General features: G+C 42.0%; 1 protein-coding gene across 3 annotated transcripts in view; it reads right to left on the bottom strand.

Moving 5' to 3' along the window:
* Positions 1 to 19,809, bottom strand: part of RNLS (renalase, FAD dependent amine oxidase) — a 319,785-nt gene that overhangs the window by 294,251 nt on the left and 5,725 nt on the right. For all 3 annotated transcript variants that reach the window (XM_069239902.1, XM_069239901.1, XM_069239900.1), the window contains exon 2: positions 13,173 to 13,278. In XM_069239902.1, the coding sequence (XP_069096003.1) occupies positions 13,173 to 13,278 (106 nt within the window). The remainder of the gene's footprint in view (positions 1 to 13,172; positions 13,279 to 19,809) is intronic.

A 19,809-nucleotide genomic window follows, 5' to 3' on the forward strand; every position in this document is an offset into this window, starting at 1 on the left:
GGAGGGGATGTTTATTGTTTTGCAAACTGTACTTTTGTATTCTTATGACTACTGAGAGAAGAGCTTTGGTTCAGCTCAAATAGTGGTTCTCTCAATTACAGATTTGGATAGGGTAGAAGTTGTGTGCTTCAGCGGAAATGGAGTGATTGAATTGTACTTTTTGCCTTGTGGAAAAGCTTATGCTCAACACAGCAAGACTGAGTTGATTATGGTGACAAACTACTGATCAAGACTATAGGCATGAGATCTTTATTATGAAAAGTTAGGACACAGGCGGTAGAAGTGACTATTACTGTGAAAAGCAAATGTAGGACTTCAAGGGTGGGTTAACGTTCCACTGTATTAGAGCTTGTAGACAGTATTTTGTTTCGGGGACTCTCGCAGATTACAGTAATAGGTAAATAACTTTGTAGTTGGTTCCCTTTTATGACAAACCCTAGGGGTAAAGGATCGGATTTTTGAGAATCCTTGTTATGCCATTTTAGGAAGGGTAATATATTGTTTTGCAAACTTTAATTTTGTACAGGTTTATAATTTTGTCACTTTATAGCAATAGTTTCCTTGTGAAAAAACTTAGGCAGAATACAGTTGGCCTGACTTGGTAATGGTGCTACGCCAGTGATTCAGGCTATAGGTTGGATTAGTTTGTTAAAAAAAACAAGTATGTCATAGGTCTAATCTCTTCATTATGAAAATAATGAAAAAGGTTTCCACTGGGCTGACTGGTGGAAACCAAGGTTTCCGCCAGACAGCCCAGTGGAAACTGTGCGGCGGCCTTGGTCTCGGCTCCACATGGAGCCAAGGCCAATGCCATCTCACAGGGGGGCCCACCAGCACCCTTGGAATGCACAACAGTGCTCTTTCCAGGGGTGCTGGCCAGGGAAGGCCCTGCACTGCCCATGGGTGCAGGGCAGTGCAGGGGCCCACTGTGGCCCCCAGCACTGGCTTACCTCAGCCTTTCCATGGTGGTCAGACTGCCATGGAAAGGCTGGCAGTAAATAGAGTTGTAATCATCCAGGCGGCAGTGAATTCAGCACCACCCCAGCTGAGTACAACTCAGACTGCTGTCCGTCTGGAACCATGTTACTGGCGGGGACGGCGGTCCCCTGGCGGTCAAATCACCAGGATCATAATGTGGAGGTCGGACCACCACAGTTGCGGGGGTCCAACCATCACCGCGAGTCTGGCAGTTCTTGGTCTGCCAGCCTCGTAATGAGGCGCTATGTCAGATTCCATATGTCAGATCTGTTTATTATGAAATGTTGAGGCGAAGGTAGTAGACCTGACCTACTTACCATGAAGTGTATTTATAAATGCCCACAGACCTTTAAGGGTGGATTGTTACTGTACAGTGTTGAAGGCAGTAGATTGGTATTTTGGTACATGGAATCTCAAAGTTTAACAACTATTTCTAAATTGGACTGCCATTTTGGAATGGTATTGTCTACAGTGTATCCTTGTTTTACTGTTCCAAGATGGTCACCATGCTTAGAAGCATCATGTAGGCCACCTTGACTTAATACAACAGTTTTGCATTAAACACTTTATCACTCGAGGGTGTCTGCCCAGTCCGATGTTTACTTACCAACTCATTAGGATGTTTTTGTTCATAGTGTACTATTGCTTTCATCACTTCAAGATCGCCAACACATTACTTCTAAATGTGGTACCTATGTTGGAACTTTAAAACAATGATACACTATTTACAATATCATTGCAAGAGGACCACCCACTATTATGTTTAATTTTATTTTTGTATTAGGAGCATACACTCGCTAAAGTTAAGTTGCAGCATGTTTTTTAAAACTTTTACTCTTTTAACTTATCTTCCATATGCTTTTTGAATGTCTCTTTTATTGTGGATAAGTAAGTGGGTAAATGTAAAAATAAGTGAGCATGTTGTATTGTACTACAAAATTTATACAGCGATTACTGCCCCTATGTGGGACACTGACGCACTTGCCTACATGGGCAGCAAGCTACTCAGTGTAGGGTGTGTCGCTGGATGAGTGCTGTCTTTGTTTTTGATCCTATGTAGGACGTATTTACAAGTTGTGCATGATGCCCACTAAAGTATGTTTATCATGTTTTGGGATGTCGCACTTAGCAGCGTGTTGGATGAAAAGGTGTGAGAGATAGACAAGCAGTTTATGATTTTCAATGAGCTACCACCTTTGAGCGGCTCTGCAAGTCCCACTGTGGTATTTGTTATGTCCATAGTCTACATAGTTGATTGATGCACTACAGTGTCCAACATGATATTTTGTTTAAGGTTAATGGTCTTGCACAGGCCTGGTTGGAGAGAAGTGGTGGGTAGATCTGCTGGGATGGAATTTGTTACTATGAGCTCATATCTGAATGTCATTAGGAGATATAAAGAAGCAGCCATAGTATGTAGCTATTTGGAACCTGCAGTATTGGACCAGATTAGAGTCTGCTGATTTGCCAGCAACATGTTGTAGAACTATTCAGTTATTCCTGTTCATTTGGTAAAGGCTGGTTAATGGGCCGGGCAATGGGCAAAGGTGTAGCAGATATGTGTTATGTGAGAACAAGACGGTTAAGCATTATAAGGAAAGTATTATAAAGCCTTCATGTGCAACAATTTGCTTCCAGCTGCTGAGTGTTATAGTCTACGTATCAGTGTGGGCCTGGGTCACATAGGATTTGATATTACTATATAATACCTAAGCTAGCCCTTATTAACTTACCTGAACATATAAAGTAGTGTGTGGTGGTTGGGCTGTTGTACATCTGTTGATTGTGCTTGAAAGTGTGGTTATCTTTCTAGTTCTATATCACAGTTGTGGGACGATGGCCTTATCTTGCAAATAGCCTCATTTTCAAAAACTTGTGAAGTGTATATGCTCTTAAATACTTCAAATCTTGGTTGGTAGCAAGTTCCAGATCTTGGTGGCTCGTTCTGAGAAAGACTAGCATCCTATATATTTCTCATAGCACGGTGGTATGATAATCCACTGTGCATGTCTGGACTACAGTGTTATGTTTTGTTTGTATTACTTGAATGTAATTTGTAGGTGTAGTGGTCCTTTTCCCTGTGCGGCTCTGTCGAAAATCTAGTGTTTTAACCAATTCACTTCTACCAATATGTAGCCAGTAGAGTGATTTCAGGATTGGAGTCTTGTGCTCTCTTGGTTAAAGGTGTGGTTGGGTGATGGATGGGTGTATGAGTGCAAGAATGAGTGACAAAGTGCATGCATATGACTTATTGAGTGCCTAAGCTCATCAGTGGCTTAGAAGACCTTTCGTTTATAAGACCTGTTGGCAGTGCCAATGATTGTCGAAATTCAAACACTACAAGATATTTTGACTGTCAAATACTCTACTCTAATCACTGCTATAAGCCTTCTCATATTTGATTCTCAGCAAAAAAAGGAATAAAATTCAGAGAAGTGGCTGGCGGGATAGGTGTAGATTGTTTTATTTACTGGTCTGCCCAGGTCTTGGTTTGAAAGGGAACACAGTGTTAATAGCTTTACTTGCTACAGCATTGGTTCCATTTATTGATTTTAGCAATATTTGTATGTATACCATGGTGACCGTGGTTTATGGGAAATCAAGGTCATTGGCAACAGGGAAACAGAAATAGATAATTGAGGCATTAAAGATAAGGAGATTGAGTACGGATGATCCTTGAAGCTGCAGCCTTCATTTCATCCCACTTGTTCAGGACCCGTGACTTAAACAGGTAGGTTTTCAGGTATTTTCAGAAGACCAACAAAGTTATGGTTTAAATAGATTTCTTCTGGCAGGCATTTCCAAATTCTGGGTTCCTAGCATAAAAGGCAGTATCACTGGAAAGTAATGGAGTCAGTTTCATGAGAAGGTTTCGGCAATATTTTAGCATGGCCATAGGCTTTTAGAATATTTGGTTAAGTAGTCTGATTTGGAACTGTTGAGTGTTCATTAGGATTTCTGCTTGTACAGAAATGTAGAAGATTCTTAAGTGAATGATTGTGTACTCAGATTTCCTTAGCACATCTAACACTCATTACAGTTCTAATGATCTGTGTTGATAACTGGTAGAGATTTTCTATTAATGTAGTAATGAAAGTAATTTACTCAATCTTGTAGATATTTTTTAGAAAACACAGGTGACACATTTTGTATCTTCATGTTCTTTACTGGTTGCCTGCAGGCATCAATTGATTGTATTAACTCTGGGGTTTGGATCCTCTATGGTGGTTGAAGTGAGTGGTAAAATGGTTCAAGCTGGGTAGTTGAATTGGAGATTATGTGCTTAGCATACTAGCAGCGAAGAATTATTGATTTATTTGTTGAGAATTTGAGGGAAATTATGTTGCAGAAAATCACAAGGAAATGTTTTTTTACTGCTTAAGACACAAGGGTATCTTTAATGTTTTGGGGAATATTCAGATCTCTTGCAAGTGGTTTTGGGGGAGTACCAGAACAGAAAAATGATTACAACCATATTTGACCCATACATGTGTTTGAGTGGCTTGAAGGCAGCAAACGATGTGGAATCACACGGGCCTATTCACAAACCGGAGTCAATAATATGTTTAGTAGTACTATAATAGTATTACTTACGGGCTACACATGCTATTCACTAACCTACATGTGGATGTCTCTGCCTACCCTGCTCCAGTATTTTCTGAGTGGAGATCTTTGCCCCGACTGGAGAGATCTCCTTACACACACACATACCTATGGTTTAGTATTTAAAGGGGTTTAGAGAGGAATAAACACCAGCCCCTAATAAATTAAGCCCATCCCTATCCACAAACTGCACTTCTAAAGTAGGTACAGACAAAAAGGACTCAAATCAGCCCTAAATGTAGCTCAGACCTGAAGTAAGTCCAGCACTATGGTCAACCACTGGTAAAGCAGCAGCCTCCCATGGAAAATAAAGGAGGCAGGGACTTCAACTAGAACCACATAGGGAATCATGTTAAAATACATTGATTTATTTTTGCTATTTAATATTAGATACATATTTAATTTATTGCATTATTTTTCATTTGTCCTACATTTAAAATAAAATAATTAAAATAAGCTTTTTTAAATATCCTTATACCTCGACATTGAGAGATCTCCTCCTTATGTGGAAAGTTACTAACAATAACTTTACATTAGTAAAATAGGCTCCTGAATAAAGGGGTAGAGACATTAGTTTACACTTTGTAGTGATTTTATACTTGAAAATGGTAACTAGGCTCAGGTACTAGAGTTACTACAAAGTATAAGAGTACATTTACATGTGCAATTTACTCACATGTAAATCTACCTTTATGAATAGGCCCCACAGATTTTAAACAGCATAGCTATCACAACCATTAAGAATATAAAGGGATGAAGGCAAATGTTCATATTACATGATTAACTGTTTAGAATGGTGAAAATGTTAATAAATACTAATACATTACTCTGATGCCAGAATTAGATCAAATTAATGTTTCAATGCCTGCTATGTCACTCCCCAAACAAATGGGCTACACATATTGAACTACAGTAGATTCTACAAGAAGGCATAGCATCGAGGAGGATATTTTGTTAACCCTGTAGTGATTTAGAGAATGCCTCAAAGGCTTCTTCAGTGAATCAAGCCACAATTGGGGAAGGCTAACAAGCACTAATGAGAGGAATAACTGCAGAAATTAAATGTGCCCTTGCCTTACAGTTAGAGCTTTCTACAGTGTATATCCAACATATTGTACAGGACCAGGTCCCCACTTGAGTGGCTGTGAAGAAACTGGCATGACGTTAGCAAATCTTTGCCTTCATGACAAGCAGACTTCACCTGGGCCACTCTTCTCGTGCAGAGCAGGTTATTAATCAGGGTCTCAATAGTGCCACCAATGATGGTCTCTACCCAAATGGCAAGATAATGCAAATTATTTACCACTTTATATCTTGTGATCAGCATCTTATTTTATGAAGTGAAAGTAGACATTCTTGTTGCTAACAGTTCTATTGCTGTAACATCTGCCTTGAGCCCAGCTGCATTATTTAGTGTAACCATATACTGAAATGGTGTGCTGGAGCTTTGCACTCTCTCATCAAAATTTCACTGTATTTCTGTAAGTGGTCAGAATGGTCATGTACAGTTTTCAAACTGGGATTTCCACTGCAGCTGGAATTGCAGCTTCTTTCCAGATTTTCTGTTAGATATTGTTGGAAATTGCCCTTTTGCATGGTTATTCCCAAACCTTTTGCCTCTGACTGCATTTTGTTTTTGCTGGTTTTAGGACTCTGGGTACTTTACCACTGCTGACCAGTGCTGAACTGCAAGTGCGCTCTGTCTAAAATGTATTGGTGATTGGTTTATCCATGATTGGCATATTTTGATTTACTAGTAAGTTCCTAGTAAAGTGCACCATGGGTGCACAGGGCCTGTAAATCAAATGCTACTAGTGAGCCTGCAGCACTGATGATTGTGCAACCCACATGAGTACCCTGTAAACATATCTCAAACCTGCCACTGTAGTTTTAAACTGCCATATCTTCCCTTTTACTACATGTAAGTCGCCCCTAAGGTAGGCCCACGACAGCCCTATGGGCAGGAAGCAGTGTATTTAAAAAGGTAGTACATGTACTGGTGTGTTTTACATGTCCTGATAGTGAAATACAGCTACATTCTGGTTTCACAATTGCAAGGCCCATCTCTCCCATTGGTTAACATGGGGATTGCCTTGAAGTATATTTTAAGTGTAGTTTCCTATTGGGAGCAGATAGAGATGTGGAGTTTAGTATCTCTGGACTCACAATTTAAAAATACATATTTTGGTGAAGTTGGTTGTTAAATTCTACGTTTGAAAATGCCATTTTTAGAAAGTGGGCATTTTCTTGCTTAACCATTCTGTGCCTCGGACTGGCTGTGGAGTACACGTCTGGGTCAGGATGACAGTTTGGCTGTCTGTGAATTCACTCTAGACACACAAAAGGAGCTGAGGTGTGCCCGGCATATTCTGATGGGTCTTTCTGGGATAGAGTGATGGAAGAAGCTAACACTTGCACCTGAATAGGCCAGTGCCTGTCCTTACACAAAGCAGTCTCCAACCCCCTGCAGTGTGTCTGGCAGGAAAGGCAGGGTCTTGTGCACTACAAAGATTTATCTTTGAATATTAGCTACTTCAAAGACAGAAATAGTTATAAGTACTGTACCTCTGACACCACAAAGTTAGAATCCTTCTGGGCTGGGGACATTCTGTTAGGAAGACGAGCTGAATGCTGTAGGAGGCACTGCCACTCTGCATGTTGCTTTGCTATGCTGACCTGCTACTTGCTGCTTCTGTCCTGGAAGTGGAAGGACCGGAGTTTTCTTTCTACATCCTGCTTCCAAGGGTCCTCCAAGGGCTTGGACGGAGCTTGCCTTCTGTTAAGAAGTCTCAGGGACATCAAAGACTTCATCTGCTAGCACCTGGACTCTCTTGCTCAGAGTCCTCACTTGCCAAGTGGTGCTAAATCTAGTCCCTGGGCCCTTGGGAGTGAGTTCTGGTGCAACCAAGAAGAAACCAAGTATATCGACTCCAAAATGACTTCAGAACTAGTGTTACTGTCCGACTCCATGCCGCTGCACCAGAGCCATCCCCGCTGAGTACAGTGACTGATGCTGCAGGCCCAATGCCACTGCAGTGCCTCCGAAGCCCTGCCATAGCGTGAGTCCTTAGTGCTATGTCATCAACGCCCATGACACCTGACTCCAACTCTGCCGCAGCACCTGTGGCCCTGTGGTGTGCTTGCAACACCGCGAAGTTGACGCCATGGATCTTGACCTGCTTGATTCATCGACCCCACCAGGTCATAAGGAACCGAAGCCTCGTCACTGACGCTGCATCACCTCCCCTGCAAACGGAAGGATCCAACACCTCACCTCCCCTGCCTATAAGTAAGAAACCAATGCCTCACCTCCCCAGTAGCAGTAAGGAACCAACGCCTCACCAGCTCCAGTGATGCCTGACCACCCGACTCCAAGCAACATCTTTCTTTCCTCATCGTTTTCAAAGGTACTGTGTCTGGGGTACATGTGACTCAATGACTGGCCCCCACACTCTCGCAAGTGGCGTTGGACTTTTGGGAACGACTCCTTCAAGATGCTGTGATAGTCCCAGTTTGGAGCTATTGTGTTTCCAAGCACTTTACTAAGGTTTAATCTTTAAAAAAGTGTATCTTTACTTGTGTATGTTGGATTTTTGTTGCTTAGTTCTTGTTTTAATCAAATAAATATTGTCTATTTTTTTAACTGGTGTGGAGTACTTTTGTGGTGTTTTCACTGTGTTATTGTGTGTGTGTGTGTGTGTGTGTGTATACAAATACTTCACACATTGCCTCTGAGATAAGCCTGACTGTTTGAGCCAAGCTACCAAGTGGGTGAGCATGGGTTAGCTGAGCTGTGTGACTCCCTTACCTTGACTAGAGTGAGGGGCCCTACTTAGGCAGGGTGCAAACCACTGCCAACTAGAGAACCGATTTCAAACAAATATGACAAAATTGTTCTTTTGGATCAAATTCACCCCAATTACAGATTTGTTTACTATCCAAAATATTTTCCTGTTAGACAGTATTTCTGAGTATGGCAGAACTCGGGGGTGTTTACCACAACCTTTAAATACCAATTCATGGGGTTTAGCAGGAGTAAACTGTGGGATTGGTTTAAGATAGAGGTGTTTATTATAGCACCTATTTATACATGCATCAGAGTTTTCATCACATTGTCCCTGAAGAATCTAAGTGTGTTTGACCTGCTGAAATTCATCCTGGGAAAATGGGAAGACTGTGGACATTACTATAAACCTCATAATTCCGATCTCGTACCAGACGTGGGGATCAAGATTATCCCCCACCCTCAGAATCAAGGTACATCGATCAAATAGAGGGGATGCACAGGATTAGAACTCCATTAAAAAACAATATTTCTGGATGCCTTCCCCCAGTATTTTTCATGAATCCAACACAGTCAGTGACAAAATTAGCAATATGTGTCAAATTGGCAAAAGTAACTCATTAATTCCATATTTTCAAACTGTTTCAAGAATTGCTGAAATTCACCGACCCCAAGCGTACGCTGTCTATCAACAAAGATTTGGGTTCCAAACCACCACTGATGTATTGACTGAAACTATTAGCAGGGCACATCCAAGATATTTTTTACAAAACACCCTTCAGTAGGAGGGTTGTAATGTTTGTGTGCATGAACTAGCACTGGTATTTGGGAAACATAATTACCCTCTCAGTGATGGTCTGCTGTGCTGCAAAGCATACTGAAACTGAAATTCACCTCAGCATATGGAAATTCACCACAAGTAGTACTCAATGTTATCTAGCAGTTGCAGGAGCCTATTACATCACAGTCAAAGATTCCGCAAAGTAGAAATAAAAATGATCCTGACTTTTGAATTCAGCCACTGTCTATATGCAAACTGGCAGAGATACTGGAAGCAGGACACATCTTCACCACATAAACATATTACCACTTTTAATTGCATACCGTCTTGGGAAATGTAAAACCCACGGCCTAAATTTGCCACGCTGTGGTATTTACATGAAAGAAGGCTTAAAGGTGCAACATATATTATAGTATTTTGCAATTCCTCCGGTCACTCTAAAATGCAGCTTCCTTCTCCAAGGATCTGAATGACCACGATGTGTCCTGAGAGAAGGTAAGAGCTACTTTTTTGTAAAATGTTTATTGAATTTGAAGCTTGCTTTTAATATATGTATGTATTAAAGAGGCACAACATGTACTGCAAAACAGTTCTTAACAACTTCAAATAATCAGCAGAGAGAAAACCATATTGATTTCTTTGGACACCATTGTAGTTGCCATGTGGGTGAAGTCAAGAAAAGGAGACCATTAATTCAAACATTTTAGGTGCTCCTCATTTACAATGGAAGTCAACTGTTCGATTGCTTTAGTACTCCACTAGTTATCCTATTATTATCCTACTACTTACTGCTACTATTTGCTCCACTGCCTATCCTACTATTTATATAAATATGTATTGATGGGGCTCCCAGGGCTGTCCACTCTTGTGCCAGCACAAACCAGATTGCTATCAGTTATGAATGACATGCTTCACATTTGACCAGGAGGGTAAGCCGTGGTCCTCCCACCATGTACGAGATATATTACTAGCTCGTCAAATAGTATTGGCAGTTCTATGGTGTTTTAATTATACATAGGAGCTCTTTCCAAAACATGTGGGTTTTTTCAGCTTTCTGAGCAATAAAATCATTTCACACAATGGGACTAGTCTATCCAATTTCTCCACTAGTTTACAGGTCATTACAAGACCTGCAAAGGTAGTGAGATATGCATAGTGTTGCTTAGGACCTAGGTATTACTTAGAATACAGGGTTGTTCTACATCCAGGATTTGACAGTTTTTATAAGGTGCTATACCATCCTTATTTTTGAGCTTTGAATCTAAGTCCATTTTTTTCAGATTTTTGCTTATAGTCAATTACCCTCGGTACAATATCTCCAATAATGTTGTGTTCTCAGAAGGGTTTATTCATTTTTCATGGATAACTGAAACTCTAGTTCCCCTATGGCCTTGCCTAGTTGATAGCCTATTTGATCCTATTCCGTAATGTTTCTTTCCAATGCTTATTATTTTCAATTTCAGTAGGAATCTGGGGGGGATCTTCCCCTTGTCTAACAGATGAGCTAAATCCCACAGGACTGCAGCCTTTTCTGCTTCACAGATCACTTCTAGAAGGGGCGTCGTCTGGAATCCTGTTTATAACAAGCATTGGCAAATCCAATAGACTGTGTGCTCTAGTTAATATTATTTCATGGATTGTAAATTTAGCAAAAGAAGAAGAATGTGGGATTGGCGCACCGGAAAAGTACATCACAGATAGGAAACATGTTGTACAAAGGCATACAGGCAAACTGTGATTTCTTAAATGCGCCCTACACACTTTGCACAACGATTCCAAACCTCTTGCATAGCTTCAATGTTTCGACTAGAACATTAACACTACAAGGAAAAGTATTTTTTCAAAGTATTTCAAGACAACACTGCGGTAAAATAGCAGCCTGTGATTGCTCCCGTGATGCTCATGAACACAAATATAACACAGAGCTACATCAAAACAGCCAAGACGTCACTGAGATACCAGGCAATCTAAAACACTATACTGTTTACCTCGTTCGAACATATACTATGCGCAGGTTCACTGCACGAGTGGAGTAAATGTTAAAAAACTGTGGCTTTGGGCCACTGAAACATTGGAAACGAGAGCCGTCAAAAACATGAGAATGATTTGTTAGTCTTTAACTCCGTTATAAGGTTGTGTCCTTGCGACATCCATACTTCTATATTGCCAATCAAGTATGCATACTTGGATGCAGTTATTTCTCGAATGGTTATTCTATATGGTATTTTCCAATCAACGAGAGGAGGGCCATGCAGCACTAAAGATAAATGCAAATAATGGGGAGGCAAGAGAGAAATAGTGATGAAGAAATGGTGACAAATCAAGAAGGAAAGAATACAGACACTGACTAAGAAGATTTTGTGTCAATCATGTGCGCAAGCTCATTGCTTCTGGACATATGCACTTGTGTATAGAGAAGGCCAACGTTTTCCAAATACCATATTGGTCCGCTTATTCATAAAGCATAAAACTGCAAACAAGGGACCCTATTAAAGTGCACTTAAGTGCCTGACCTCAACTGTTAGTAGTGTGTCATGGGAAACTAAGGGAAGGAAGTAGGGTCTCAGATATGACTACTGCATACCATGAGAGTTCATTGACCAGTTTAGCATTTTTGTGTTGCTGGCATTCGTAAACTGGCTGGGGTGGATCAGGGCTGAAGAGCCATGCTGATGTCAGCAGTGGTGATGCCCACTCTTAAAAGACCATTGCTATTCGCAAAAATGTTTCTCGTGGTAAACGTTAGGCAACACTACAAGACCAGTGGTTAATGCTAACTATGGGGTGGTTTGACAGCATGTCATTTAACATGTAATGAATGACTTAATATGTGAGGTCATAAGAAGTGTATGATGGGGGTGAAAATTATACTTAGTTCACCAAATAATAACTGGTCTAACTTCAGTGGTTTTTGGGCTTAACATTGGCTCATGTTTCCTTCCAACACCTAAATATAACACCATTTTTCAATATAAATATATATGTCCATCTCTCACACTTCGAACAAGAGGCTGCTCGAGCCAAACAGCAGTGTAGTACATTAATCGGGAGCAGACCCTGCTTGACTGCAGACAAGCACAACTTTGCAACGTCCCCAGGAAGGACGTGCTCCTTTAGGGGACGATTGTTCAGGAAACATGTTTTTTTATCAAGACCTCACAATTTCTAATGGCTCCATGAGTCTTGTGGGAGTCTTACTGTTTCAAACAAATTCTGGAACATTCTGTACCAAAACGTGAGGAAATTATATTTTTAAACCACTGTTTGACTAATGTAGGACATTCTGGCTAGGAAAACGCGTTGGTAGCCACTCAAGTCACACCACCACCACCAGACTCATCCTGGTGTCTGATGTTCAGAAATGTCTGGGGTAGGTCAGCTTTCCTAAGTCCAAATGTGTGTTTCTGTGCCCCTGGAATTACGAGGGTGCTGGTCCAAACTCCTTACTGGAGTATAGGCATGTGTGTTTGTCTGCACCACAGCAAGGAGATAGGCACTGTTTGGATTTTTTCCTGAGGCTAAGAAAAAATCCAAACAGCATGTTATCTCCAGAGTGGGGTGCATGTGTGTGTGTGTGTGTGCGTATGTGGCCCAGCAAGGAGCTAGGGATATTTTCATTTTTGATAAAGCTAAGAAAAAAAAATCCATACAGCATTTGGGCTCCTCCCCAGCATCCCGGCTCGTCCCTGAAGAGCAGGCATATGTGTGGGTGCGTCTCCATCCCAGTGAAAATCCACACAGTTTGGACATTCGGTCTATATAAAAAAAATCCAGTCTCATCCCTGAGGTGCAGCTGTGTGTGTGCATCTGCAGGTCAACAAAAAGCCCTTTGTGGTTTGTATTAACAACATTGGGCACCTCAATGAGGTGCACCTCAGAATGGAGCTAGATACTGGATTTTTTAAATTACAATGAAAAAAAATCCACACAGCATCTGGCTAGGGCGTAGAACTGTGTGTCTCCACAAATTTCAGAAAAGGGAATGCTGTCATTTCAAGTCCTTTGGATGTTGTTCCTCGTTCTCACCTTTTGTGTTTGTCCGCATATTCAGGAGTAACTGTAATATACTGTGCCCCCAGGTCTGCTGTACATCTGGGATTGTGAGGGCTTCTGCTGGTAGCCATTCTTCCCCCTAAAATCAACAGTAAGAGATTTTATATGCATGCATTTTCAACGTGAACGGCATTCATTTAAATGAAGAATTATGTAATCCATAATCAAACCGTAAAATGTATGTACACTTACAGTGGACACCCATATTTGGTAACGTTGCCCTACTTGATTTCTCCAAGACAAGGTAACCCTACCGCTCTAAGACTACTCTGCCCAAATTTGAGAGGTACAAGACTCACAGTTAAATAACACCCGCCCACTGCATACTTGCCAACACGCTGTGACCAAAAAGAGGTTGGGTCTTTGGGTGTCAAACTGGCTAATTAGCAGACATATTTACATCACGAGACCAATGTGCTGACAGCATCACAAACAATCACATGACTCAGATCAGGGGGAACGATCATGTGGCTTTTGACCCAGGGTACATCACTAAATATGAATTTCATGCCATAAGTGAGCGAGATGTGATTACTATGGCCAGATTTGATCTTCCTAACACTGCTACAGTTAGTAACTCCAGCAGCAACTGCAGACTGATTTTGGAGTCTTAAAATGTCGAGAAAGATTTGTTTAAAGGGCTTGTTTGGATAGATGAAATATTTTTCCGCCTCCCTTTTTACAAGCTCATAATGGGAAACATTAAAAGGCACAATATAAAACCCGGAATGTATTTTGGGATACAACAAAATTGCTTCAACTCAGAGCCGGGTTTTACAGCTGAAAGGAACTCGAACCACATGCTCAGAAAAAAATGTTATCTGATCTAATGACAGGCCCTTGGGCAGTCATAATCTGTATGAATGTGCTGTACAAACAGTATATTGTAGGAATTCTTAAAAACATGGCAGCATACCACCTAAATCCGTAAGGTTGGCAAGTGTGTTAATGTTCATGGAAATTATAAGGTGGGCCAAAACATTTACCATATAACAGCATGTTCTAGTTTCACAATCATTTATTTATTCATTTTTAGGTAGTTGATATAATGAAGATTTAGACCAGTGGTGTAACGAGCCTTGAGTGGCCCTCCTTCCACAGTACATGGAGGGTCCCCACTCAAGACTCACTGAGGCTAGGGTACTGTGCTGAGGGGGCCACCTGGAGCACGGTCCCCCCCCCCCCCGCACCCCAGGAGCAGCGGGGGTATTTGTTACAGCCCACTGGATTTCAGGGCCTGATTTAGAGTTTAGCGGATGGGTTACTCGTCACAAATGTGACGGATATCCCTTCCACCAATTTACGATTGCCATAGGCTATCCTGGGATCGTGAAAGAAAGTGGGTATTTCATCTCGAAGCAGTCCCACTAATTTCAAGCCATTCATGGACTAATGTTTCTGTTGAACCACAGTGGAATGTTCCAAAGTGCCGGGAATAGGACGGGGCACTGGACTAGGAGCAACTGAGTCCCAACTTAACTTCACAATGGTGCAGAAAGCACCTTCGATATCACATTTATAGAACACGCCAGTTGCCACTGAAGCTTTGTTGAATTAAAACAGGTATTAGCCACATATCAGCCCTGCAGTTAAGAGGGGTGCTGTGTACAGGACGTAATTAGTCTTGCATTGTTGTACTGGTAAATGGTGTGTGTCTGAGGACTTTATGAGGACTATCTTATTGCAACAAAGGCTGTGCAGGATTCAATGGTCGCTGAGAGCATGAAGCTCACTTTGGTGTCTGGGAGAATGGTCTGCCACCGCAAAAGCCATTTTCCAGAAATTAGATAAAGGTCACCAAATGTTATGCACTTTATTGTTTAAGGCGAACTATGTCTAAATTGATGTGCAGCCGCATGGTCTGGCATGTGGCAGGATAAAAAGCTAAAAAGGGCAATGCAGCACCGAAAGGTCGTTTGTCTCTCCAGAGGTAAAATATACCTGATGCACTGAAATCCACCCAAAGGCAAATCAATCCTGGGCCTGCCCCCAAAAGGGCTAGTCCAGCCTTAATGCATAAGGTTGCAAACCCCTTGAACGAAACAAAAGCAATCCAAGACATGTTTCAGCCTTTCTGGGCCTCACTGGTGAGATACAGCTCCAGTCTGTGAGGCAGGGCAACACTAACTTCCTTATGGTTGGTCATGGTCTGTAATGGCAGAGATAAGTTAGGAAAAGATGGGAAGTGGCCAGACTGCTTACTATGTATTCGGAGTGCCTCAACATTAGCATTCATCAACGTTGTGATATCAAGTTAGGTTTGTTAGGCGTGGATGGGATACTAGTTCACGCTCAGGCTGACATTAATACAATCTTTGCAGAATAATATGCCCTCGTATGTAAGCTCCGAGTTGTAAGTGGGGTGGTGCTACTTCATAGTTTCAGACCTGCCAACTTATGAACATTTTTCACTGTGTGAGCAACAGGTGAGACCTGGTGCGGATTATAGTCCGACCCACCATTTAGTTCAGCACTTCCACTCTCCAATATACAAAAAACAAAGCCTTGGAGGCTGCTGCCGATGTCCTGGGCAGGTTTCACACCCCATAACGGACATCAGCAGCTCAGAGCATCCAAACAATTAGCCAGAAACCTGCTGTCTGCAGGGGTTTCCAGCTAATTGTTTGCACACTGTGAGATATAGGCTCTTCACTGGGTGACCGTGTGATGGGAGCCGATATCGCGTGACACTCAGTGGGACCGTGTGAGCTAGAAGATCTATAGTTTTGTGTAGACAACTATCTTGAAAGTTTTGACTCATGAACAAGAATAATCACTGGATAATCCCCTCACATTTTCAAAGTCAAAATAGCCATGGCACAGCTGGCCTTGGGGAAAATTATGTGTTCTGTTGAGTATTGCAATTATTTTGCGTCAAATATTGGTCTGTTAATATCACACCTCTATTGGACCAATCAATACTTCATATACATGATTGATCAACATCATTCCATAGGAATCATTCCATCGGATTTTGAAGGTTTTTTTAAGTGGCTGAATTCATGTAAACTGGTAGTGGAGAGTGGGAGGAAGAGGGAACTAAGGTGTGGGGAAAAATTGAAATAGGTGGAAAAGTTGATGTGAACAAGAGGAAATTACGATTTATTTAGGAGAAGGAGCACTGCACTTTTGGTCAGACTGCATTTTCCTAGCCTGACCATTGTTTTTTTTAAGGTCAGCCAATTAGCACATTTTACCTCAAAGTTTTTAAACATCTTTTTAAAACTGTATTGAATCTGTAATGAAGTTCGGTTTTTAAGGGGCAAGCCATTTTTACTACACTGTAGAGGCCCACAGAGGTCCGCCATCTTGGGGGGTTGGCGGTCTAGTTGACCGCCTCCCAGCTTTAATAAAACTGGTCCCGGCGTCCGCGCAGCGGGCGCGCCGTCTGCGTGCCAAAGGCAAGCCCGTCTGCGCCCGTCCGCGCCAGGACGGGGCTAGGGGCTACCCCCCCTGTATCTATTAAGGATGGTAAGTCCTGATACCTTTACCTATTTGTCAGGTGCACTAAAGGAGCTTAGGAAAAGGAGTAGGAGAGGGCTGCTACATTTGTCTCAGCGATGCGAGGGAGACATGGTCCTGCCCTAGATGTGACTGGACTCTGGAAAAGCCTATGGGTCCTGACTCAGATCAGGCAGAACCCTCCAAATATAATGTGAGGATTCAGCTAATAAATTGCCGCTCTCTACCAGCACACAAACTAGACATAAATCTCTTGCTGAGCGAGGGGGCACCAGATGCCCTCTTTTTGACAGAAACGTAGCTCCATGAGGGTTCAGGGCCGGATTTAGCTCTTGCTTTACCCAAAGGGTATGTGATAGCAAGAACCGATAGAGATAAAGGTAAAGGCGGGGGAATAGCAATTCTTTTTTTAAAAGATTTTCTTTTTAACTATAGTCCCCTTGACCTTGCAGGGTGTGAGGGAATGTTTTTTCCATTGCCTTCAATCCTACGTTTACATTTACAGGAGTACTACTTTACCGCCCCCCGGGGACGTATGATGAATTCCTGAACCTATTACCAGAGCGGATGGCAAGTCTCATTTGCAATAGGCCGAATTTTACTTTATTAGGAGATTTTAATATCCAAGTTGATAAATTAGAACTTATGGCAATTAATCGGTTAGTGAATGATCTGGAAGCGCTGGGGATTACACCAATTGATCCGCGGCCCCACACAGGAGAAAGGGCATACTTTAGACCTGGTGTTTAGTAATCTTTCATCGTTGGTCGCACTACCCCCTACCCCTGTTGCATGGTCCGATCATTTTTTAATCACCTTAAAGGCTAATATAACTAATAGGTTTGGACACCACCATCACTCCAACAGTAAGATTAGGAAGTGGAACAAACTAAAGACAACAGAATGGGTCAATTCACTGAATAGAAATGAAAAATATTTTATGAGGGACCGGCAGATAGACCCTACCTATTTAATGAGTGGATCTCGGATAGTCTGGACAGAGTGCTGCCCTATACACCCCTCTCTGGGCAAAAGAAGGGAGGAAAGGCTCCCTGGTTCAATAAACACTTAATGACATTAAAGAGGAACTGTAGGAAGATTGAAAGGAAATGGAGGAAATCACTAAAGGAGGAGGACAGAGAAGAGTACAGAGATTCAATTAGGTTGTACCAGAGGGAGATCAGATTAACCCAAGCAACCTTTTATGGAGATAAAATTGAAAAGGCGGCAGGATCTCCAAAATAAATTTTTGGTGTGCTCAAGGAGCTATTGTACATTCCTGCATGCCCGGAAGCAATGGAAGCTTCAGAAGAACATAGTAACAATTTTGCCTCCTTCTTCTTAAAGAAGATTTAGGGCATCTATGAAAACTTCTCAGGGGAAGTAGGGGGAGTCGCAGGGCATGCGATGGAGAAGAAGGAAGGTGACAATGTTTTACAGAGTTTTCTTCCCATCGCTGAGGAAGTAGCTTTGGGGCTCCTCAGCAAATTAAAATCAGGCTCTCCACTTGATCCCGCACCTCCCCATATTATTATGCAGGGTAGAGTAGCGCTAAATCCGGTAATTACCGAGCTGTTAAACAGCTCACTACAAAGTGGGATGGTGCCGGACTCCTGGAAACATGCAGTGGTCAAGCCCCTTCTAAAGAAGCCAAATCTAAATGGAGCGGTCTTTAAAAACTACAGGCTTTTCTCGCTCCTTCCCATGATGGCAAAACTGATTTGTAAGCACGTAAATATACAACTATCGGGCTTTTTGGAGGAACATAAGATTTTGCATATAACTCAAATGGGCTTTAGACCGGGCCACAGCACTTAATCTGCCATGATTGCGGTTACGGAAGAAGCGAGAAAACAGATGGACCAAGGTCAGGCAACTGTAATAATAATGCTAGATTTGAGCGCGGCATTTGATACGGTCAATCATGATCTACTCATTCAAAGAATGGAAAATAGTGGAATTAATGGAAGGGCGCTTAAATGGTTAAGCTTGTTCTTACAAAATAGAACCTTTCAAGTCTTGGATCGCTCTTTTTTCTCAGCCCAGTTGAAACTTTTATGCGGAGTTCCACAGGGCTCATCTTGGAGTCCCACTCTGTTCAACATTTACATGTCCCCCTAGCAGAAGTCATAGAACCCTTTGGGGTATCCCTGGTGTCATATGCGGACGACACACAGCTGGTGGTTTCCTTCTCCCCCAATAAGGAGGCGGACAACTTGGCCTTGCCTGCCTGTCTCCAAGCGATTGCTGCCTGGATGACAGAAAGCAGGCTGCAACTCAATGAAGAAAAGACAGAAATTATGTTTTTAGGAAAACTGGCCAACCCTGCTAAAAATATAGGACCAGTAATACATTTAGATTACTTACTCCCCCCCCCCCCCCCCCCCAAAAAGCTCAGATTAAAGCCTTGGGAGTTTGGTTGGATCCCAAACTCACCATGGAACATCAAGCCAAGAGTACGTCAGCCACCTGTTTTGGGATTCTTAAGCTACTAAGGAATATTATTGGTCTGCTTCCGCCATTGGCCAAAAGATTGGCCGTACAAGTCCTGATTTTATCCAGATTAGATTATGGAAACAGCCTCTTTTGGGGATCTCCAGGTTACGTGGTTAACAAACTACAGGTGGTACAAAATGCTGCAGCACGTTTGCTCTTTAATCTGCCTAGGACCACATCAGCTAAAAAAAGCTCTGATTGAACTGCACTGGCTTCCAGTGGCAAAAAGGATAACGTTTAAGGCTCTTTGCTTCTTCCACAGAGCTTTATATAAAAAGGATCCTCATTATCTAAAATCATTAATTTCACTATACACACCCACAAGAGTTTTGAGATCAGCCTCTAAAGCCCTGGTAGTGGTACCCAGAGTAAAGAGAACATCATGGGGAGGAAGATCCCTGAAGTACCAGGGAGCCAGACTTTGGAACTCTCTACCCACGAATATTCGCATGATGAATCAAGAGACTGAATTTAGGAAAGCCATTAAAACCTGGCTATTCTAAATTCTTCTAAGTTCCCCCTCTCCAGTGAAGTTTGAGATTCCTCCAGTATGTTCTAAACTTTTCAAACTGATCAGCGCTACAAGGCCTCCGGGTAGCTGGCGCTATATAAGTAGCAATAATATAACATAACATAGGAATGCAGGCCAATA

This window comes from Pleurodeles waltl, chromosome 6, assembly GCF_031143425.1.
Source record: "Pleurodeles waltl isolate 20211129_DDA chromosome 6, aPleWal1.hap1.20221129, whole genome shotgun sequence".
In the NCBI taxonomy this organism is placed as follows: Eukaryota; Metazoa; Chordata; class Amphibia; order Caudata; family Salamandridae; genus Pleurodeles; species Pleurodeles waltl.